This window comes from Medicago truncatula, chromosome 5 (assembly GCF_003473485.1).
Source record: "Medicago truncatula cultivar Jemalong A17 chromosome 5, MtrunA17r5.0-ANR, whole genome shotgun sequence".
In the NCBI taxonomy this organism is placed as follows: Eukaryota; Viridiplantae; Streptophyta; class Magnoliopsida; order Fabales; family Fabaceae; genus Medicago; species Medicago truncatula.
The window spans coordinates 43,083,428-43,107,568 of record NC_053046.1 but is presented as its reverse complement, the minus strand read 5'-3'; the positions used below and the strand labels follow the sequence as shown (position 1 = coordinate 43,107,568).

General features: G+C 33.5%; 4 protein-coding genes and 1 pseudogene across 5 annotated transcripts; 2 read left to right on the top strand and 3 right to left on the bottom strand.

Annotated features, from left to right (window-relative positions):
* Positions 1-761: 761 nt before the first annotated feature.
* LOC112422197 (uncharacterized) lies at positions 762-1,633 on the top strand. The gene is made up of 2 exons (XM_024785056.2): positions 762-1,523; positions 1,613-1,633. The coding sequence occupies exons 1-2, from the start codon at positions 762-764 to the stop codon at positions 1,631-1,633; spliced, it is 783 nt and encodes a 260-aa protein (XP_024640824.2).
* A 2,118-nt stretch (positions 1,634-3,751) lies between these two features.
* On the bottom strand, positions 3,752-5,874 carry LOC11426838 (nuclear transcription factor Y subunit B-3-like; annotated as a pseudogene).
* Positions 5,875-6,685: 811 nt separating this feature from the next.
* Positions 6,686-7,141, top strand: LOC11439906 (extensin-3). The gene has a single exon (XM_003617774.2). The coding sequence runs from the start codon at positions 6,686-6,688 to the stop codon at positions 7,139-7,141; it is 456 nt and encodes a 151-aa protein (XP_003617822.2).
* A 2,991-nt stretch (positions 7,142-10,132) lies between these two features.
* LOC11427400 (F-box/LRR-repeat protein 2) lies at positions 10,133-15,212 on the bottom strand. Its single transcript, XM_024783157.2, has 2 exons — positions 13,232-15,212; positions 10,133-11,384 (listed from the first exon to the last, which is right to left on the bottom strand). Exon 1 carries the CDS (start codon positions 15,098-15,100, stop codon positions 13,271-13,273), a length of 1,830 nt encoding a protein of 609 aa, XP_024638925.1. The 5' UTR covers positions 15,101-15,212; the 3' UTR covers positions 10,133-11,384; positions 13,232-13,270.
* A 1,809-nt stretch (positions 15,213-17,021) lies between these two features.
* LOC11437125 (bifunctional purine biosynthesis protein PurH) lies at positions 17,022-23,324 on the bottom strand. 2 transcript variants are annotated; one of them, XM_024784609.2, is made up of 12 exons: positions 22,978-23,323; positions 22,801-22,897; positions 21,629-21,704; positions 21,418-21,514; positions 20,947-21,049; positions 20,359-20,492; positions 19,905-20,079; positions 19,239-19,399; positions 18,852-19,061; positions 18,254-18,601; positions 18,036-18,162; positions 17,022-17,470 (listed from the first exon to the last, which is right to left on the bottom strand). In XM_024784609.2, exons 1-12 carry the CDS (start codon positions 23,110-23,112, stop codon positions 17,319-17,321), a joined length of 1,815 nt encoding a protein of 604 aa, XP_024640377.1. In that variant the 5' UTR covers positions 23,113-23,323; the 3' UTR covers positions 17,022-17,318. The 2 variants fall into 2 exon arrangements, with proteins under 2 accessions (XP_024640377.1, XP_039690403.1); XM_039834469.1 differs by having other exon boundaries at positions 17,179-17,470; positions 19,239-19,393; positions 22,978-23,324.
* Positions 23,325-24,141: the final 817 nt, after the last annotated feature.

Sequence of the window (24,141 nt, the reverse complement as noted above, 5' to 3'; positions counted from 1 at the left end):
ACGTGAACGGTAGTCCAACGGATGAGTTCCCTTTAGAGCGGGGTCTTCGTCAGGGTGATCCCTTGTCGCCTTTTTTTTTTTGCTCGCTACTGAGGGTCTAAATGTGCTAATGACTACTGTTGAAAGGACACATCTTTTTACTGGGTACAGAATCGGAGCCAATGCTGAGGTTCGGTTGACGCATTTACAGTTTGCGGATGACACGTTAATCATTGGTGAGAAGAGTTGGTTGAACGTTCGTACAATGAGGTCGGTGTTGCTTTTATTTGGGGAGCTTTCGGGTCTCACAGTGAATTTTCACAAAAGTATGCTGACTGGTGTAAATATCTCTGCTTCCTGGTTGTCAGAGGCTGCTATGATGATGAGTTGTCGTCGAGGTACCATTCCTTTTGTATATTTGGGGCTGCCTATCGGAGGTGATTCTAGAAAAATCTCTTTTTGGAAACCTGTTGTTGATCGCATTGTCTCGCGCTTGTCGTCGTGGAACCATAAGTTTCTATCTTTTGGTGGTCGTTTGGTCCTTCTGAAATATGTCATGTCCTCGCTGCCAGTGTACTTTCTTTCCTATTTCAAAGCCCCTGCAGGTATAATTTCTTCTATTGAATCTATTTTTAAAAATATATATATATATTTGGGGGGGGGGGGGGGGGGGTGGTGAGAATTTTAGGAAAATTGCTTGGATAAGGTGGGAGTCAATCTGTACTCCAAAGGAGGAAGGAGGATTGGGGGTTAAGAGGTTGGGTGCTTTTAATTTATCTTTAATGGGTAAATGGTGTTGGAGGATGATGGTTGACAAAGAGGGATTGTGGTACCGAGTTTTAAAAGCTCGTTATGGTGAGGAGGGGGGTCGGTTGAAAAAGGGAGATAGGCATAGTTCGGCTTGGTGGCAGTCTTTGTGTAGGATCTGTGAATGGGTTGGTGAGGGAGTTGGTAGATGGTTTGATAGTAATATACGGAGGGTGGTTGGAGATGGGAGGGGTACTTACTTCTGGCATGACATCTGGGTTGGGGAAGTTCCTTTGAAAATTAAATTTCCCCGCCTTTTTGACTTGTCTGTAGACAATGAGTGTTCGGTGGAGAAGATGTGGAGGATTATAGGGGCGGCTGAAGGGAGGGAGAGGTTGTGGCGTCGACGTTTGTTTGCATGGGAGGAGGAGAGCGTGAGGGAGTGTTCTATGTTACTTCATAACATTGTGTTTCAGGAAACTGTAGAGGACACTTGGACGTGGCTGTTAGATCATATGCATGGATATTCGGTTCGGGGGGCTTACCGCTTCCTTAATACCACGACTGAGTTGGGGGATAGCCACCAGGCTGTCAACATTTGGCATCAGCAGATTCCTTCTAAGGTGTCGGTGTTTGTGTGGCGCCTTCTTCGTAATAGACTTCCAACTAAGGATAATTTTGTACGGCGGAGGGTCATTTCTCATGAGGATGCGATTTGTGTATCTGGTTGCGGGAGTCAAGAGACATCAAATCATTTATTTTTGGGATGTGACATCTTCGGTTCACTTTGGTCTCAGGTTTGGCTTTGGCTGGGTATCTCTTCAGTTTTACATAGCGATATTTATCAACATTTTACACAATTTATTTACATGCCTGGCTTGCATAGATCTACACATATGTTCTTTAGAATTATTTGGTTTACCACAGTTTGGGTTCTTTGGAAAGAGAGGAACGATCGTGTGTTCAATAACACGGCCTCGACACCTGTTTTACTTATTGAAAAGGTTAAGCTGGCATCTTTTTTATGGTTAAAGTCAAAACATACAACTTTTATGTATAGCTATCATGACTGGTGGATGAAACTTCTCAATTGTATGGGCGTCCACTCATAATTTTGACTGTTTGTGTTATTTCGTTGGTGCTTTGCTAAGGCTAGCATCGTTTCTTTGTAAATACTCTTAAGTGATTATTCTCTTTTGCACGCCTTGTGCGGGGATAACTGGAGCAGTTTTATATACATCATTTTTGTTTGTTCAAAAAATAAAAATAAAATTATGTACTGATATGAGATATGAATAAGAAGAAGAAATAACATATGAGAAAATCAATATGATAACATTTTAAAATTTCATGACTATTTTCAAAATATTAACATGTAGTATTTTTATTAAATATTTTGTTAATTTATATGCAAAATACCGTGATATATTTTTACCGCATTCGATGCAGATTTTATGTGTTTATATCTATTGCCAAGAATTTTTATGTACCAATATGAGTAAGTTGATATGATAAAATTTTGAATTCATGACTATTTTCAAAATATCAACATTAATATAGTGTTTTTAATAAATATGTTGTCATTTTATATGCAAAACACCGTTAAATATTTGCACCACACTTGTTACGGATTTTATGTGCTTATATATTGCGGAAGCAATTTTTTAATGTATCGATATGAGAAAGTTTTGAAAACTTGTGACTATTTTCAACATATAACATTAATATAAGTAAATTGATATGATAAAAATTTAAAAACTCATGATTATTTCCAAAATATCAACATAACTATAGTGTTTATGTTAAATATCTTTTTATTCTATGCGTAAAACATCATAAAATATTTGCGCCGCACTTATTGCAACTTTTATGCGCTTACATCCGCGGAAGAACATATTTATGTACATGTTAGCCTGTATTTTAAGTGCTTGTTTTCGACAAGAGGTTTGTTGAGTCGAAGAATGGTTTCTTCAAGTGTAAACTAAATATAAATGTGATTCGACAAGATACAATGGAAGTAAGTGATTTGAGGTGGCATTATCCATATAAAGTGGAAGTAAGTGTTATGTTATAATCATTATGATGTTGTACTAGTAAATATTATTAGGAAGCTTTATGGATTAATGATTAATCTTGACATTAGTAAGCAATGAACTTGTACCCAAAAAAAGTAAGCAATGAACTATACAAGTAGAAATCTTCATCCTCTCAAAAAAAGAAGTATCCTCGTTATTCCCTAGGAAGTTGTGGACTTCATTAAAATAACAAGATGAAAACAATTTATAGATATGTCATAAACTGTTGCTATAAACTACTTCAAATAATTACACTAGTGCTTATGATAGTAAATAAAATTATGTAAGCAAATAAAAACAAGACCTTGGTGCATATGAACTAATCCATGAAAAACTCAATAGAATATGTTTAAGGACGAAAGTAGTATAATCCACAAAGTTGATAATCACTTTTATTTATAGAGAAACTTTTCTTTTCTTTTTTTTACAAAGTGAAACTTACATTTTGATTGGGAGACATTAATTCAACAATTTCAAAGACATGAAAACCTAACAAACTCGCAATCAGGTCCGGACTTTGGGATGTGCAAACCGCTCATTGGAACTGGACCTCCCCAAGGCATGGGCCTCATAAAAAAATTATAGTCCAATAGTACTGCTAAGTGTTAGGTGGGTGTGTTTTTGGAAGGGTGATTTGAGGTTCCTCATATATACGATAGTGATTTTTACTTTTGGGTGTACCGCTTATATACGACACCTTGTATTTCTCTTTTAAAAAAATTAAGTTGAACATTGTTCTTTAAAAAAAAAATATATATATATTTTATAATGGACCTCTTTTTATCTACAGAACCGAACCTCCGGATTCTTAAAAACGACTCTGCTCGCAATAGTACTCTCATCACATTTGTACTTTATTAGTATTATTTAAATTTCATGCAAATGTCACAACTCTAGCATTCTCTTTCCAATATTGTCATGTACCTCACTTATATATCAAAGAAGTGATATCAGTCATCACTATTAAGAAAAGCAAAAACATCAAAGCTTCCATCACTTGAGTTGCCATCACCACCACCATCACCAAGTTCTCTTTCATCATCATCATCATCTAAAATTGCACCCATTTCTGTTGGGTCGGCAAGCACGAAATTTGGATCCAATGGAAAATTATGAGCCTGAAAATCCTGTGGCGGCAGTGGTGGAGGTGGGGGAGCGTATTGACTTACGCGAGCACGATGGCAAAAAAGTTGGATGTAGCGGAGGGAACACGCAGCATAGACATCAAAACCCAATTTTTGCATACTAATTAACAAATCTTCAGCAGTAATTGTTGTCCTATAATCTAAATTGCAATAATGGTTTTGGTCTCAGCAGTAACAAAGCTAATGAATTCAGCTGGTTCACCATAATTTCCTTGCTTTCATCGGTTATCTTTTTTTTTTTTTTGGTAAACTAAAATTTTAAGGTGAGGGGATGGTGCCCCAGTTCAAGGCAGAGAAGACATTCGGGCTCAAAGAACACTTACAAAGTTAATTACATTTACCTCCTCCAAAGATACTAACAAACTCAAACCCAAATTCTCTCAGATTCAAGACCTGTCTTTTTACCACTAGAGCAAGTTTCATCGGTTATCTTTGCATGTTGAGGAAGAGCTTTTTTCATCAATCTATGCACATTGGCAATGGGAAAGGCTCTTGAAAATTCTTCATGCACCCTCGAACTAGCTGGTTGCACTCCATCCTCTAACATCACCACAATAGTAGTTATTTATAATTGGCGTGAAGTAGTAGTTACATATTTTTTTTCAAAAAAATATTAGTAATATACTCAATGAATATCCAAACTACCATTAATTGTTTGTAACTTACTCCTATTTCATTAGTTATCCAGGGGAGAAACATGGAAACATAAAACCCATCTATGAAAACTCATTGAAATTGAATAATGATCGGTGCAACACATCTAATGTGGTATAATCCTTTATATTTGAAAGGAGAAATGATTAACAAGAAAATAAATATCAAAAGCAAAACATACTTTATTGTGCATGAGTACATGACTTGATGACAAGAAAAAAGAGTTAAAATAGTATAATTCCATAGGTAAATGATTTGTTTGAAATGGTTTTTATTTTTAAAATATACAAGTCCTCTTTTCACAATAGTTATCATTTTACATGTTTTAGTTTTAGTCTCCAAAACTAAAAAATTCAAAACAGTTTCCAAAACTGTAATTTTAAAAATAGTTTAGCAAAAAAGTTTTTAATTTTCAAGTTTTTAAAAACTAAAAAATAATTTTTAGGAAGTGTTTCAAACAGACTCTTAGTTACTAGTTCAAATTTGATACAATTTTATATTTTTTTGGAATTGGTTGGAATGTGTTCTTATCTATTAATAGGTTTTTAGTTCACACGTCCTATTGCGGCAAATGCTTGTCAAAAAGCGTTTGTAATTAATCGTGTGGGATTTGGTTTATTATTAGAAATTTTAGATTTTTATTGGATAACGGCTAGTTTGGAATTTCCGAATTTATTTCAAATATTCAACAACTTAATTATAAGAATGAGGTGAATCTAACAATTTTTTATTTTTTTTGAAACAAGGTGAATCTAACAACTTATATTCTAAGTTTGTTTTTCAATCGAATTTTTTAAAATCCTGACTACGTTCATTTCGTGGTTATTGACAAAAATTGAGGGAGAGGGTGTTAAGAGGGTGGGATCATAATTCTAGACTCAAAGGTAAATAGCAAAACTTTTTTTTTTTTCTTTTAGCAAATTATATCATAATAAAACTTCATATGTCCAGACATAATTGATGCAACATCATCATAGCAGTAAATAGCAAAATCAATTTTCATAGTAAAACTAATAGTTTTAAAAAAATAAAAAATTGAAAGGACGTTGTAGAAGATTATCTAAACCCATACAGATATCAATATGATATATATTACACACATACTATGGAGAAGGCCAAGTCTATAAATATTTTTAGACATGAATAGTAAAAAGGAAAACACATTAGATTTTTCATAAAACGAAATACATTATATTTAACAAGTTTAAATCTTTGGAAGTGAGATGCTCACTTAAGCTTGACTCTATAGGCTGATCTGGAGCTCCAGAAGCCATGATATCCCTCCTAGTACAAAAGACTCCAAGGTTAAAATATATACTGATTTGCTTCTTGAGTGGATAATGGTTTGACTGAACTGAACTTATATTATTTTTTTTTACAAAACTCAACTTATATACAAGAGTTAAATAAGTTTTTTGTCTCTGAAAATATAGCGAATCTTGATTTTAATCTGTAAAAAAAATTAAATGTTTTCATCCGCACAAAATTTTCATTTTATTTTTAGTCGTTAATGATCAATTTATGTTCATGTTAATATCAAGATTATGACAATTTTATGTTCAAGATATGTTCATGGTATGTTCATTTATTATGTTCAATCCTTATAGGTCTATATTATTATTATATTCAAGAAATGTCAAGAACATGTCAAAATTATATCTATTAGAAACTAAAAACAGAACAAAAAGATTTGCGAGGATGAAAACATTTCGTTTCATTTCTATAGACTAAAATCAAATTTTATAATATTTTTAAGAAGAAAAAACTTATTTAACCATGTATAGAATGAGTAAATACCTAAGTGGAAAAGAAATGTTGAAATTAATTTTTAACGATTTTTTGTTGACATACACATGCAAAGTGATCCATATGTGGTGATTCAATATAAATGTGACAAATGTTGTGGCATGTGGCACCGTATCCTTCTAAGCAGAACAAAAAGAGGCGAATGATCCAAGACCGTATTAGCCAGGTGCTGATTACACATCAAAAACAGAAACTTCTACAACACTCTTTTCCTATAAAGTTAAGTCAGATATACTAAAATGATTGAAATTGAAACCTTCAACTTTAAAATTAAAAAAAATGTTTCAAGCAAAGTCACTGAAACTTGTAGCTTTGACCCTTTTGTTAGTAGTGTCTTATTTTACTTTTGAAGCTTATGGGAATGCATTAGGTGATCCTAAATGTGATCCACCATGTCAACAATTATCTCCACCAATTTCTGGTTACCCTTCTTATGGTGCTCCACCACCTCCACCATCTGGTTACTCAATATATGCACCACCACCACCACATCACCATGAGAAAGGGCAGAGTAAGTGTCCTCCTGCTGGTGGTGTTCAGTGTTGTACACCTCCTGCTCCTTACATCTATGGACCTCCTACTAATCCTTATGATACTTATGGACCACCTAGTACTTATGCTCCTCCTAATCCTTACACTTATGTGCCTTATGGTGGAGGTGAACGTTCAGCTTATGTGGTTATGCAATTTCTAGTCCCATTTTTTATGTTATTTTCTTCTTTTATTCTCTTCTGATTTTGGATATGGTTTGTAATTTTAGTGATTATCGTATGTACTAGTAAATCAGGTTGTCAATACTAAAATGTTGTTGTAGTATATAGATATTTCATATTTAGATAGTTTGTTGCTCCATGTTGTATATTATATGGTAAAATCATCTACCGAGTCCAATTTTACTATGTTTGCTTTCTAATATGCACTCTTCAACGTGTAAGAGGAGGGTGATATGATAAAAATACTACTCCTAAGTCCTAATGCATGCTTACATAATAATGACAACAGTCATCGATTCATATTGAATTGAACTATTTTTCTTCAACATTAGACAAAGAAGGTTAAAAACCTTATTAAAAATGAACTCCATAGATGACAATTAAGGGATCAACATGTTTTCCCTTCAAAAAGAAAATGAATCAATCAATGCTATCACTAGCAAAAACTCAACATTCTTCCTGCCTTTTGTATTTTTATCATCAAATGCAATACAGCAATTTAATCATATCACGTCTTGGTCATTTGATTTAGGGTTAATTAAGTTTTTGGTTCCTATAAATATCTGCAGTTTTGTTTTTAGTCTCTATAAAAATAAATCACACTTTTTAGTTCCTACAAAATTTTCTCTTAATGTTTTTAGTTCCTGTTAAATTAAAATTTGTTTAATTATGCATAAACTTCTAAATTTTTGAAAGATTTTTTACATACATGTTCATAACATCGTAAGACACTCTTTTGTAAAAAAAAATTAGTTTTTTAACATGAATTAATTATGAATTTTTTTAAAAGCCAAATTTTCAAGATTATATTAATGAAAATTTGGACCTAATAATAAAATCTTAAGTTTCTTTTTTGCGGAGGAACTTTGTATAATATTCTAAGTAAGTATGTGAAAAATATGTAACAAATTTAAAAGTTTAAGCACAATTAAGCAAATTTTAATTTTACAAGGACTAAAAGTATGTGTTGGACCCTGTTAAATTGAAATTTGTTTAATTATACTTAAAATTTTATATATTTAAATGATTTTTAACAGACATGTTAAGAACATTATAATAATCTCTTTTATAAAAAATTAGAATTTTTTAACATGTAATGAATTAAATATAATTTTTTTAAAACGCCAAAAATTCAAGATAAAACTAACGAAAATTTGTACCTAAAAATAAAATTTTGAGCTAATTTATTGTGGCGGAACCTTTTATAATGTTTTAAACAAGTATGTAAAAAATCATTAAAAAATTTAAAATTTTATGTATAATTAAACAAATTTTAATTTAACAGGGACTTAAAACACTAATGAAAAATTTTGATGGACTAAAAAGTATGATTTATTTTATAGGGACTAAAAACAAAACTGCAGATATTTATAGGGACCAAAAATTCAATTAATCCTTTGATTTATTAAATCAAAATTAAAATCCACATTTTCTTTTAGATTTTACCGATCAAGATGTTTGTCTCCCTAATTCGTGAATGTGGGATCGCCGTTATAGAACAAGTTATTATATATAGGCTTAATTAATCATATGGTCCCTTAACTTAATTCTTTTTTTTTATAATGGTCCCTTAACTAAAAAACGTCTCAAATTGGCCCCTTATATATTCTGCCGTTACCTATTTTGGTCCACTTCGTTAGTTTTTAACCATAAATATCTAAGGTGAACCAGCATCATAGGTGATCCACCATGCACCTTATTAGATTTTTAATTTTAACCCTTTGATCTTTTGTCTATAATGAGAACAGCTAGATCATGCATGTCTATATTGTTTCTTACGGTGAACCACCAACGTCCAATTTTTTTCTCCTTCTTCATCTTCTTCCTTTCACTTCTTCATCATCTTCAACAACATCTACATATACCTTCATCAATCTTCAAACACTAAAATCCAAAAATAAAAATAAAATAAAATTGTGAACCAATCAAACAACTTTTAATTTTCCAATTTTAATTTTAATATACAATTTTCATTTTCTCTCATTCGTTCATTCCACTGGCGTGAGAAGATCCGTACGGAAACTCCTCTTCATATCGTCAGTCTCCGAAACCGCCGTCATCGTTTCTCTTATAGCCTCTGCCGACAACGTGTCTAGCAGCACTTTGTCGACACTTACGTAAAACCACCACCGGCAACGGTAACTCCAATTATAGCTCCGGTGAAGATCTATAAAGTTGCACCGGTGAATCTCTCACCGCAAGATGAGGAAATTGCAAAATCAACAGTTACTGGTTCAATTCCGTCGGTAGTTATGATTGTGAAGGTGCTGGATTTGAATTGGGAAATGGGGTTTTGAGAAAAGGTTAAAGGTTGAAACTTTGGAGGGAAAAGAGAAGGATTGTGAGGTTGGTGATGATTTGAGTGATGGGATTGAACGGTTTTGTGGAAGAGAGGATTGAGATCTGGAGATGGGTCATGAAGAACGATGATGATGGAGGAAGAAGGTGGGTGATATGTCTCATTTTTATGTTTCAATTTTAGATTTTTTTTAAGTAATTGGATCCAATTAATTTAAGATTCTAGTGAAGGATTCAATCAAATTTTTTTTTTTGGGGTTTGTTTCTTCAAGTTTATTTGGGTTTTATATGAACATTAGTGTTGAAGATGATGAAGATCAAAAGGAAGAATAGGGAAAGAGAAGAAGAAAAGGAAAATAATTAGATATGGGTAGTTCACTGTAACATGCTATGGACCTGAATCAAATGGTTATAATCATATTAAAAATATGATACATTAAAAAACTAACGGAGAGGATCAAAAGAGGTGACGGTAGAAGACATAAGGGACCAGTTTAAGACATTTTATAGTTAGGGGACCAAAATGAAAACCAAAAATAAGTTAAGGGACCAAATGATGTATTAAGCCTTTTATATATATATATATATATATATATATATATATATATATATATCGCAGAGATGGGGATAAATGGATTAACTTGTCTTATTTGCAATTAATCAAGTGGAAATAATTTTCTATAGAACTGTCCCTTTAACAAAGTTCGCTAGAATTTTGACCTTGAATTTGTTATGATCCATATTTTAAAAGGATAGACTCATAGGATTTTAAAACAATTAGTAAATCACATTATTATATCAAGACTTTAATATTGTGTCTCGAATCAATCACTCTAAATGTTTGAACAGTTCAAAAAGGGAATGTGTTGAAACTATTCTTTTCCAAGGCTTTAGATAAAACAATAAGGTAGGTATGAGTAATTTGGACCTCCACACTCTACTGCACATGTGGTCAGACTTTCAAAAACACCCATTCTCCAACAGCAAACTCCCGGTCAGTCCTATGATGGTCAGCTTGGCTTTTCATATGCGTTCAAGCATGATTCATGTGATGCTTGACGCAAACACTCATCCCTGTTAAGAAAATCACTTGTCACAGCCTAAACTTTAGTCTCTCAGGGAAGAAGTCTAATCAAAAGGGGAGCAACTCTACCATACACGGCCTCAAATGGCATTGTCCTGTTCGATTTGGCCGTATAAGGATGCTTCAGAGGCACAAAGTGTGCATACTTGGAAAGTCTATCCACCACCGCCATCACTGCCTCATAGCCCTATGCCTTTGGCAATCTGGTGATGAAATCCATTGACACATCCTCCTAGATTTGAGACGGAACCGGAAGTAGTTGCGAAAGTCCTCTGGGTGCAACAGCCACATATTTATGCCTTTGACATATATCATATGCCTGAACAAACTATTGGACATGTTTCTTTATGCCAAACCAAAACAGATTAGACGCAACCCGCTGATATGTGCAATAAAACCCCGAGTGACCACCATGTAGAGATGAATGAAATTCCAACAACAGTTTCGGGATCCACTTATTAGAATTTGCAGCCAGCACCAATCTGTCCTCATAAAACAGAGCTCCGAAGATACGCAAAGCCAGGCCTGTTAAAGGAGAATTGACTAGTACAGACAGTGAAGTCTTGTTAAACTCTGGCAGTTGTTACTTGCTCTTGAGCTCCCCACTTAAATTTCCTTTTTGTGAGGTCTGTTAAAGTCTTGGCTAACTTGCTATAACCTTTCATAAACTTCCTATAATAGCCGGATGGCCAAGAAAACCACTTACTCCATTTACATTCTTTGGTACCGGCTATTGTAGAGCACATTTGATTTTAGCCGGATCCATAGCCACTCCATGAGAAATGATGTGCCCCAAAGATTCCACCAAGCAGGCAAAATATCATTTCTTTCGGTTTGCAACCAACTTGTTATCCAAGAGGATTTGAAGGACTTGACTCAAGTGCTGCAAAAAAGAAGTAAAACAGAGAAGTTGTTTTACTACATCTCTCTCACTGAATCTCTATCAGAATGGCCCACAAGACAAGGCAAAGTATGACTTGTTACACTTTGGATTAACAAAAGATAGCCCTGTCATACATATTTCAAGAAAACTCCATCTCCATATAATGACATACTTATCGAGTTAATCCAAAAACGAAAAAAAATATATCATTTTTTGCAGGCGTTGATACAAAAGTTGAATTTGTCACATATATTATCCTTAATCAAAAGATATGATTTCTCTGCTGCTACGTTAACGCACATTCACGCAGCATGTGAACTTAAACCATTAGACTTCACACAAATCTATGATTTCAAGAGAAAGGTGTAACCAGAGGATTAATCTGACAGTACAAATTACCTAACTGCATGAAAGTGTGGTTTCGTGACTGCTGAGAATCCAAAACTGATATAAGAAAGTGACTAAATGCATTTAGATCTAATTTTCAAAGGTTCGTTTGTGTTAAGGTTATTGAATATGAATTTTCCCTTGTACAATAACTAACCAACATAACATTTTGGTTTCGAGATTCCAGAAAAATGAAATAGAAAATTTATATTTAATGCTATGCGCAACTTCTTATCAAAGAGGCAAAGACACATCAAAAACAACCAAAGACATACTCAAAAGAAATATAATTACGTAATGTAATTTACAAGATCCTTGCATATGCATCCAATGTAATTGGAGGAGATCAATATATTTTGTTTGGTTTGTTTTCAAGAAAACACATTGTTTATGTATGCAACCACTGATTTCCTTTGGGTCAACGGGTCTCCATAACAAGTAAAACAGTGTTAACAACCCATCAAAACTATAGGGATATATAGACGTAGAGAAAAAGATTAAAACATTCGCAAAATTAACTTTGTTTCCTTATCTTATTCATAACCGGTGGTTTTAAATTCTGGACTGCAACAAAATCAACTGATGCAGACGCAATAATGTTGTCAACTGCAACATGGCAGTTGTAATGGGTTTGAAAATTACAGGAAATTCTAAAATTAACACTCATTGATTGCAAAATAACACATGTAATGAACACATCGAACCGCAATGGGCCTCAAGATCTTCAGTGTCCTCAAAAAACAACACTCTGATCCCAGAGTATAGCTCTAACTAAAAACCAACAATGTAACAAGAACTAAAGACATAAATTCGATTCAATTCACAGCAGTATAAAAAGGGCAGTATCTCAGAGTCCAAAACTAAAGTCAGGCTAAGAATCCTAATTTTGGAAGTCCCTAAAGACATAAATTCTATTTGATTCACAACAGTATAAAAAGGGAAGTTTCTTAGTATCTCAGAGTCAACTAATTTTGGAACTCATATAAGAACAAATCAAAATATGAAACATAAAATTTGATTCCTTACAAAATTCTAGAAATTACAATTAAGAAAGATAAAAACAGGAAAAAGAAGTATATAGGTTAATGATTGTACGTTTTATCCAAAAAGAAATGAAAAACAAAAATTGGTTCTCGAAAGTTGATATGCCCATGGATGCTCAGAAAAAGAGTGTGCTATATATCAAGAATGCAAAACCCTTGCTGCAATAACTATGACACCGGAATCTTATTCAAGTAACACAATTAAAGCCAAAGCTAAGAAAAACAATACAATTTAAAGCTGCATAGTGCATATACCATCCAACTGTTTTCGTTACATTGTGCGTTATATAAAAATTAAAAGCTTACACATACTTAGCCAATTACCAAGAACAGAAGCAAATGCACATCTGTAAGTTGACAATTTTCTTAAAAAAGAGTAAGTTATCAGGGGTACATCTAAAAACGAAAACATCTTACATTTCAGAGCTCAAACTTCAGCAGAAGACTTCAAGAATGCTAGCGAACAAGGCATCCATGACGCAAGAAGTAATTCACCTTTCTTCCACTAAAGGCACCCATAGGAGCTGGAGGAGCTCTTATCCGTCTCAACGACGGTCTTGAAAATACCATCAAAGAAACAACATTAGCATGTACTTTAAAACAACCATTCAAACTAATCTTTCTCAATTGCGTACAGTTTTCTACCACATGCTTCACTCCCTTCTTTGTGACATCATTACAATCTTGAAGTGACAATTTCAAAAGTCCACAACAACTCTTTGAGATCATATAAAGTGCTTCATCATCAACTTTTGTATATGACAAGTTCAACACCTCCAGTTTGGGAACTTCAAAGTCTATTTCTAGTCTCACTATGGAACACTTGGATAAGTTCAAATGTCTAATGTTACAACACATCCTTAAAACTTGAACAATACCTTCTTCAAATATGCGACAACAATTGCTCAAATCAAGCAGCTGCAAATTGGGGAAAATGGAAGCGAACATTGTGATGTCTTCATCAAATAACCACGGATTGTGAGCCAATCGAAGATACTTTAATTGAGGGTATGCAACAAAATTCATCAAAGATCTAGAACTCTCTAGACTCTCTTTCCCAATACCTGTGTCTTCCATATTGATATCACCAAGTGAAGGACAATTCCTAAGAAGTACAAAGAAGGCTGATACCGTGACCATCGGGCAACTAGCCAAGTTTATAGATACCAAATCACCAAGAAACGAAGACATCTCCACAACATGTTCATCTTTGAGAAAAACAGCATTTTCAAGATCCAAATGTTTTAAATGTTGACACTTGGACAGTAAACAAATAATTCCAGAATAACTATAACCGGTGCAATTTTGGAGAACAAGCCTAGTCAAAGGTAGACCTTGGATTGCAATAGAGATGAGAAACACATCTGAGATATTGGAAGACAATAAATCAAGAGAAGTTAAATACTTGAAACTCGCCAAGGTGGATCTGAAATGTGAAGTAATGTAAGTTGATTCATATGTCTGGTCTACAGGTCCAAAAGTATTGGAAAATGATAAAGACCTCAATGTTGGTCTCTGGCGGAGAGCAGAAGCAAGACCATCAAAGGTTGTATCAAAACATGTCAACAAGATGGCCTCTTCAAGAAACTTACAATTTTTGAACAACTGGAAAATTAATTTGTCAACATGATAATGACCAGAGAGATTAACCTTACGGAGTTTAAAAAGTGCAAGCTCCTCTAGCTCATCATAATTGCATTGTGTGGGGTATCTGAGATCGAGAACTTCCAACAAAGGGAAACAGTCAGAGATAAGTAAAAGATCGCTGCTATTGATATAATGCATTTCGTAACAAGTGAGAGAGGTCAAAGTTGTAATCTTTTTGGAAAAAGCTCGAAACCCAAATGCGGGGATGACGCTTTGGTCTGAGAGTTTGAGTGATGTGAGTTTCAATGGAAAATGAGAGATTTGACAAAGAAGTTTGTTGAGGTTACCATAGAAGCGCGAGAGATTGAGGGAGGTGAGATTGGTAAATCTATGAAAGAGAGTAGGAAGAAAAGGGAGAGTTTGATCACAGATTGTAAGAGAGAATCGAAGAGTGTTGGTGATGGAGAGAAACTGTTTGGAGACGAGTGAGAGAGATTTCAAGTAGTGATTATCGTCTTTGAGGAATTTGAAGACACATTCCCAACACTCATCTGGTAAATATGAACCAGAACTTATCGATTTTCTTCTTTTTTTCGCGTTACTGGATTCCATTGTTATTTTTGTTTTTGACTGAGTGGACTCCATAGTTGTTTTTAGAGAAGCAGCTAATTGTCTGAGAGAGGCTCTCTTCCTTTTCATAGTGGCCGACGGTGGTAGTACGGCGAATTGAGGAGGGGTTAGGTTATTTCGATTTGGGGTTAAAGCTATACGAAGAAGACGATAAATAAAAAGTAAAAACTCCTCAAAATTCTAAACGTGTTTTTCAATGATTTGGCGTTTTTCTCTATTTTTTTTTCTTTCTTTTTAAATAAAAACAAACATAGGTATACTCCCTTCAAAAAAACAAACATGAATCTTTTTGTTCTATAAAATTAACATAAATCTCGTACTTTAAAAAAATGAATCTCACATAAAGTATTATTATTCATGTTAGTTTCAATCAATATAAGAGAATAAATATTAGAGACGCAAGAGATTGTTCTTAACCCTCTTCAAATAAGTATATCTAGCTCATAGATTTTACATTTACTTACAATTCAAAACACATATAATTAATTATAACTTTTTTATAGTTACTTTATATTTAATAAATAACTAATGAATATAATAACACAACTCAATAGGAGTGAGTGAGGAGTGAAAATTTCATCTACATGTAGGAGTTGTAGAAGGGATGATAAGACTATCATCCATGTGTTATGTGACTCCTTACATGCAATGCAATTCAAGTTTGGTTTTGGCTAATTCCATCTAATTTTGTTACTAATTTCTTTTCTTTTTCCTACGTAGAATAAATTTTTAGCAACCTCAACAAGCACGAAATTGGTTGCTAACAAGGATCGTTGGCAGACAACTTCATGACAACATGTTGGTTTCTCTATATGTCAAAAACTAAAGTAATGTTTTAGGTTAATTAGTAAAACACGTTGGTTGGTTGAATCAATTGAACCACAAATCGAGGCTGGATCCGAGACGGTCTGGAAAAGAAAACGGACTTACTCTAGACGTGCAATTACACATGTATATAACAAGTCAATTATTAGACACGAACAATATAAAGTTATTTTACACATGCATACAAATGATTTTTTATCATATCAATTAATGAAAGTTTTACATTATTAATGGACAAGACAAAACATCCACAACAATACTCATGTATTTTGATTAGGTGAACCCATCATCCAATCATTTAATGACATGTTATATTTTTATATAAATTTATTTAGAAAAATTCAAATCTGTGTGAATGGAAGGCTTGAAACAAAATTAACTGATGTAAAGGAGTTTCCGGATGAAATCTTGGCATGTCTGTAGCTGCCTGAAGCTGCTCTGCTGCAGTGTGTGAATTGGTATAGAGTTGAGTCTCAAGGTTGGAGAAGTAACATCTATAGCAAGACAAAAGCATGGTTGATCAATTTCTTGGATGGTTTGTGGTCACAATATATATAATATGTAGGTCTGAGCAGTAGAACATGTGTTTCTACTACTTTAGATATATGTTGTAATTGAAACAAATTGTATCTTTTACTAGTCATTTTTATATTTAAGGGTTATATTTTGTCAATTTTACTCTTCTCTTGTTGCCTTACACATTATCTACAAATGATTTTTAAACTTTTGGAAGTTTGTACTATACATACAAGTTGTAAGTTACAACATTTGGTGTGTTGGAGTGCGAGTTCAAATCCGCAATTTTCTACTTCTCACTTGACGTGCGGCTTTTCTTTATAAGCATGTTTGTGATTTTTGGCACTAGGCTATTTGATAAAAAAAAATAAAAAAAAAAAAAAAAAAAAATTGAGAACTTCAAAAATAAATTTATCATACCCATTCACTCCCCAAAATAAAACTATTTTTATTCCAAAGTATAATTAATTGTAAACATTCATATTTTGAGAACTTTGATGAGAAGAGAGATTGAATGGATGAAGTAGGAGAGGTGAAAGATAAGGGTGTAACATAACCAATTTGCAGTTTCAAAAATGATGTCTAATTGGATTGAGTTGATATCAGATTACCACATCACATAATTCTCAAGAACAAAAAGCCTAAAACATGATTAAGAAGCATTATTTTGATACATAAAATGCAATGTCAAATCACAAATTGCAGAAAATAGCAATATGTTCAAATTCGGCTACACAACAATGATATAGAGTCACTTTAACCGCTATTTGTTCAAATTCCTCTACGTTGTAGCACTATAGCACCATTATAGCCGCTATTTAACAACGCTGATAAAATATATAGTACAACATTCTTACGACCTACTTGATGTCAAAAATAGGTTTCAGAAGCACTGCTTAATGTTTAGAGATATTTGAAATAGAAAGTTCTCCTATAACAAAAATGATCAGTGCCTGAAGTGCCTCACATTGGTGAAGAGTAGTGAAACACCATACTTATTGCAACAGTCTACAGCATCCTGATCTCTTATACTACCACCTGGTTCTGCAATAACACCAATCCCACTTTCACATGCTTCTTCCACAGCATCTTTCCAAGCTGTTCATAAATAGTCAAGACACATTCTGGTTAAAACAAAAGAAAAACAGGTATTCTATATCTATCTAGTTCTGATTTAATAAAGTTTCATTGAAGAGTACTTGAGAATTTACAATTATTTTCTGATAGACTTAAATGTATTTCGTTTTTTCATTTTAGTCCTACAATATATTTAGGTTTTAGTCACTAATATTTGGCTCATAATCAATTAGTCCCTGCACAATACAAAGACTCCAACGAAAAAACTATTATACAACAGTAAAGCGGGTGAAAAAGATCATATTAGGGACTAAACCAAAAAAATAGGGATTAAAACGGAAAAAAAGTTTATTACAAGGACCAAAAATATGCAAGCCTTTTCTGATATAGCAATTTATTGTTACTCAATGTTATTTTCTTTCAATATATGCACCAAAAAAATCATTAATCCATCCACAACCAACTTTCCGTTACTCAATGTTATCTTCTCGGTTGCACCGAGAAGAATCATTAATCTATCCACAACCAAGTCGTCTTTACAACATAGAATAAAAAAATGAATTACGGTATTGCTATTAACACTTACCAAAGGGGAAGAAAGCATCACTAGCCAAGGCTGCGCCTTTAACATCAGCTCCAGCTTTCCTCATTGCTATTCTTAAACTCTCCACACGATTCGGTTGGCCGCTTCCCATACCTAACATACAATTGTCCTGCAAAAAATTAACAAAAGAAGAGATCAGATTCTTCAACCACCTCCGTTGAATCATAAAAAAAAGTTTCATAATGTATATAAGAAAGTACCTTAGCTATGACAATAGCATTGCTTTTGACATGCTTCACACACAACCATGCAAACTCCGCATCGCGAAGCTCACCATCTTGAGGAGTCTTCTCTGACACTACATTGAACTTGATGTCGGATGGAGTCAAGTCATCTGAATCCTGAGCTAACCACCCTCCACCAACTTGTCTGAGTGAAAGCTTTCCTGCTTCATTCTTTTTTGCTTCAAGAATCCTTAAAGTCTTCGACTTTCCACGAAGAATTTCAAGTCCCTTCTCTGTATAGCTGGGTGCAACCACTATTTCATAGAACATCCTTGTCTCCCCATCGGTTGGGCTTCTAAATTCTCTTATTTCCTTAGCAAGAACCTAAACATAGAAAAAACAAGCATTAAGAAAATGTCATTTGCTCATCCTCGCCAAGATAGAAATTTAATATGTTACCTAGGGAAAGAGCCTCAATCTTTATAAACACTAATCTTTCTTATGTTTTCGACTAGGCCTAACTCATTCTCACTGGCTTGTAAGGTGAGGGGTCTCATTCTATATAAACTCTTATCAGGTCTTATCTGTTTTTAATGTAGGACTCGAGTTTTTTCAATTGACTTGGGTTATTTACCTCATCAACTTCCACGTTGAAAGCTACAATTCCGCCAAATGCACTGACAGGATCAGCTTTAACAGCTAGTCTGTAGGCTTCCAGAATATCATCGCGTGAAGCTACGCCGCAAGGATTAGTATGCTTCACAACTACACATGTGGGGTTTCTAAACTCGCACACACAGTTCCAAGCAGCATCAGCATCCAGGTAGTTATTATATGACATTTCCTGCAATCATGTTATGGCATTAACTTAAACAAATAATAATTGAAAATTATACAACTTTTCAGTCAAAAGCTCTGAACTCCAAACATGATATATCTATTAAAATATACAAAAAAAATAAAATAAAATCACCAGTAATTTTATATTTTTAGATGAAAGTACTTAGTAGCCAACTCGCACCTTTCCATGGTGTTGGATAGCCGTAGCAATCCCACCAGCGTTGACCTCTGCAAGTCTTTTGTCAACATAGAATGCAGCTTTTTGATGAGGATTTTCACCATAACGGAGAGAACTTTTGAGTGAAAGAGGCACTGTCAAACTAGGAGGAAATTTATCTGTCACTGAAATGAGAACAAAAGTCACTCTATAGAACACACATTACATTATTGATAGTTCTTGAAAATTGAAATATTTCAATTAGAAAAGCATATTCTCTAAAGTATTCCGTTGTACCTCCATAATAATATGTTGAATGAGAGAAAAATAAAAAGACATATTGTGAAAATGTGAGTTTTCAACTACACAACATAGACTCTTTATGTAGGCTTAAAGCAATAAATAAGATAATTGCAAAATATTTTATCCCTATTTAAAAGATATGATAACCCTATTTACATGGATAATAAACTTATTTTTGGTGGTCTTGCTTATTTTTTGGAATCAAATGTCATTTGAAACAAGTTCATTGATTTCTCAATCATCTAAACTAGAAACAAATGAAATTTAAAGTCTTCCATTTAATCTTCTTTTTTTTTTTTTGTCAAAAGTCTGCCATTTAATCTTCTGTGCTAGGAGTAGACCATGCTTTTCCATTCTAAGATTAGTTCAACACAACATGTACAGTACCTCCCACACTTTGCTTCCACAGCCACTCAGATACTGCAGAATCATATGAAGCAACATGCTGAAAAGCTTTCCATGCAAGCTTTAGCCTGAACTGTTCGTCTTCGTTTCCTTTAAGAAATTCCAGAAGGGCGGGGTAATCTTCTGAATCAACCACTACCAAAACATCTTTGTGATTCTGCGCAAATACAAAATAATATATTTAAACGATATTTCAATAGAGAAAAGAAAAAAAAAGTAAATTTCAGCTCATAGACAATATGCAATGAAGGGTCCTTTTTATTTTAATTCTTTTCCAGTGTTTAATGGTATTTAACCAACAATGTTTTTTCAGTAAAAAACATTTTAAGAAATTCCAGAAGGGCAGGGCAATCTTCTGAACCATTTTACATAACTTTTTAAGGAAAAATAGCATTTCAAATTATACAAATTTTCATTTTTCAGTCAAATAAACAACCTTTGCAGCAGCACGAATCATGGCTGGACCACCGATGTCAATGTTTTCAATTCCATCCTCAAATTCAATGCCTCCGGTTGATGTAACTTTATCATAAAATGGATACAAGTTCACCACCACAACATCAAAAGTACCTGAAATGGAAAACTTTTAGCAACGCAGTAGAACAACACCTTAATCTCACAAACTAAAAGAACAACACTTCAAATTCATAATTTATAGCACAGTGCACTTGTTATAACCATTGTTATCAATCAGATGTCACAAAAAATAGCAATTTGTATAAATTTTTGCTACACTACAGTGCCGCTATGCTGCTATTTGACAACACTTTGTAGTAAATAGCGTATTGCAGAACAATAACAATTTGTTCAAATTCTGCTAGGCTAAAGTTGCTCTTTGACAACACTGGTCATAATAGAGCTGATAACATACAACAACAACAACAACAAAGTCTTATCCCACTAAGTGGGGTTGGCTACATGGATCAAATTACACCATAATGTTGTATCATAATTCATAAACCATATTTGGATCCAACTCATTAATCTCTAAATCTTTCCTAACAGAGCTGATAACATAACTTACCAATTCCATGTGTACTGAGAGCTTCAATATGATGCTTTTGATCTCTTCGAGCAAGGATACCTCCATGTATGTTAGGGTGCAGAGTTTTGACACGACCATCAAGCTGTGTAGAAAAGCCATTACAGCCATTGTTAGTAATTGGTTTATTATTGTCTCTAAATTTATGATTTGTAATGATAAAACTCGATCAGAATCAGTGTTTTCAACGGTGGATAACAGAATATGGCAAAAGGCCAAAAAACCGTCATAGAAACACACCATTGCGGCCAATGGCAGGAATCACTTTACAAATTGGCTACGGCCGTTCTCAAAAGATCTGCCACGCCATGGCTGCCAATTAATAACACTGATCGAAATACACAAAGAAAAGCAATGTTCATTGACAGAAAATGTCTTTAGATTTGTACCGATGGTATACAAAATCCAAGATGAGACTTCGAGAAGGAGAATTGAAGCTACAAGTAAACTCACCATTTCAGGGAACTGTGTAAGCTGTTCAACTTTAGTAACAGCGACTCCAGCACTCTCCAATGCAGAAGCTGTTCCTCCAGTTGAAACAATAGTGAATCTAACATTAAAATAAAGGATCTATCATTGTAATGAAAAAATACGAATGCGTGAAAATAATAATATTCTAACATGTTAAAAAATGAATGAAAAATCCATTAATTGTAATAACTACCCTAATTCCTGAAGTCCGTTTCCAACAAATGCGAGATCCTTCTTGTCTGACAACGATATCAAAGCTTGCTTGCTGCCTGTTTCATAGTAACAGAACACCAAATGCCAGGAACTATTATTCTTAAGAATAGAAAACACCATAACTGTAAACATCGTATTGTCTAAAATCATGTAAATAAATCTGGAGAGTCCTAGTCACCCTGGAACTAAAATTTTCTACAGATGAAAGGTGGTGTAAATGACTCTCTTGCTAACATAATTTTCTAAATTTGGAGTTCATATTGATTCATTACCAAACAATCTTAAGACTAAATATGAAGAGAGTGTTGGTGCATTGATAGATTTGATAAAAACACTTATTTTAGTTGCAAATTGGTCATAGTAAACTGTGCAAACTATGATGTAAAGAACTGAATCACTTATTTCAACTGGTCCTTTGAGAAAAAACAGTACTGAGTGTCTGTTTGGAAAGACACATATTTGAGTTTATGGCTTATAAGCTTCTATGACTAAAAAAGATCCATTTGGTCACCGTCGTTCTCTCACAAGCTTATAGTCTATTTTTACTAGCTTATAGCGTGTTTTGATAAGCTAATTCAAGTAGCTTACAGCTTATCATTTCCTCTCTCTCAATTTTACCCCTGTAATCTTAATTCAAAAAATTAAATATTAATTAAAATATATATTTTTTATGGTATTTCATATTTATAAGCTAGTTTAACCGTTAATTATACCAAACACTACAAATTCAATCAGCTATTCACTATTTTTTACCAAACAGAATCTAAGTATAACTAAGTAAGCTAGTTATAATAAGTTGAAGTCCATAATACAAGTTGATCGGCATAAAACCATTACACTTTGTACTAAAAGAGGCCTAATCAGTTGAATGAACTAAATCCTAGTCTCCTAGATGGTTATGAATTTCCTATTTCTTATATATGAACAAATATATGAATCAGTTATATGTGCTGTAAAAATCAACCCATTTGATTAAAAACAGTTTTTTTTTTATATTTAATATAAGGGTGTGATGCACTTAAAAATCACCTGATTTGAATAAAAATTTGATTTTTATTAATTTAATTTTAGGGTGAAAAACAATACAAACTAAAAAAACCCTAAACGAAATTTATGAAAATAAAAAAAGGGGGGGTTTAAGCAAAAAATGACCATGAGTAGATGAAGCAGATTTTGGCGCAGACATTGTATGAGCCCCAGCTATAGGTTTGATAGGAATACACCTGAATCGCTGAGAAGATGAAGAAACCTGAACATACCCATTTCAAAATCAATACCATTGAACAAAAACAAAGTAAAAAATGAAGTGATAGTAGTAAAAATACATACCCAAGTAGTTGGAAGATGATGAGAAGAAAAGTGATGTTTAGTAGTGAGAGAAGAAGAAGAAGAAGGAGGAGGAGGAGGAGGAGAGTAAAGGGTTGCACAGAGAACACGGGTGGAGGAGGTGGCGAGACCAAACATTCTCTGCTCTGTTTCTCCGAGTCGCCGTAATTTTCAGTATTTTAAGATTGTTAATATTCGTATCGTTATTGAAGATTCATGTGATTGTTGTTTGCACAGATTCGGGAAAATATTTGGAAACAAATCCTGTAGAATATGTGCAAAGTAATCTGAGAGGGAGGGATAGGAACGGCGGAAAGCCGTTGAAACGGGGTAGAGGGGGAAAAGTGCTTTCCTTTCGCCTTATTATTTTGAAATATATGATTAGTCCCTGCACTTTGCTATATTTTAACATTAATCTTTGTGTGTTTTTTTAATTGATCCTTGCACTTTATAAAAAATTTGCAATCTTTCCCGACTTTCCTCACTTAAGTGAAAGTCCATGTTAAAAAGAGGCAAAATGCAATGTGTCATGAGGACAAATTATTACATGCTATGTGTCGTAGACTAAATTTTCAAAATTTTGGTATTAGTTCCTACACTTTCAACACTTTTTTATATTGGTTTCTGCACTTTGATATTGGTTGCTAGAATTTTTACTTTTTTGATTTTGTTATGAACCATATTTTCAAATGATGGATTCTTTGGATTTTAAAACACTAAATCTCATTATTATATCTCAGACTTTAATGTTATGGTTCGAATCAATCAATCTAAATGTGTGAAATGTTGAAAGGGAAGGAGTTGGAATTATTCTTTTCCAAGACTTTAGATGAAACAATAAGATAAGTATAATCAATACGATTGGCTATGTATTTAGAGAGAGCTGAGACATAACTAACCAGGATTTGAATTAGCATAATGAAACTATATCTTATGATGAACCGTTAGAGATGCAACTAGCTTATCTAACTAGTATTAGATTAGTTAAGAGTTAGTAGGTTTAATTGATCTAGGGATTGGGTGGCTCAGCTAATTTGAACTAAAACATTAAAGGAGTTGAGGAGTCAAATGTCCCGGATTCAAGTTCGTGAGTGCCTACATTCAGTGCTTAGTGCTGATTATGCTTTAATCGGGACATTTGGTACTTTTTTTTTAACAAAATATAAG

What these genes read in the sequence shown, in the direction of transcription:
- LOC112422197 (XM_024785056.2), top strand. Translation starts at nt 762, where the DNA reads ATGGGTAAATGGTGTTGGAGGATGATGGTTGACAAAGAGGGATTGTGG. An exon ending in TCGGTTCACTTTGGTCTCAG is followed by an intron (nt 1,524 to 1,612) that starts GTTTGGCTTTGG and finishes TGGCTTGCATAG; the next exon opens with ATCTACACATATGTTCTTTA.
- LOC11437125 (XM_024784609.2), bottom strand. Translation starts at nt 23,112, where the DNA reads ATGTTTGGTCTCGCCACCTCCTCCACCCGTGTTCTCTGTGCAACCCTT. An exon ending in TGATTCGTGCTGCTGCAAAG is followed by an intron (nt 20,080 to 20,358) that starts GTTGTTTATTTG and finishes GTATTTGCGCAG; the next exon opens with AATCACAAAGATGTTTTGGT. An exon ending in ATGCTATTGTCATAGCTAAG is followed by an intron (nt 18,163 to 18,253) that starts GTACTTTCTTAT and finishes AATTTTTTGCAG; the next exon opens with GACAATTGTATGTTAGGTAT.
- LOC11439906 (XM_003617774.2), top strand. Translation starts at nt 6,686, where the DNA reads ATGTTTCAAGCAAAGTCACTGAAACTTGTAGCTTTGACCCTTTTGTTA.
- LOC11427400 (XM_024783157.2), bottom strand. Translation starts at nt 15,100, where the DNA reads ATGAAAAGGAAGAGAGCCTCTCTCAGACAATTAGCTGCTTCTCTAAAA.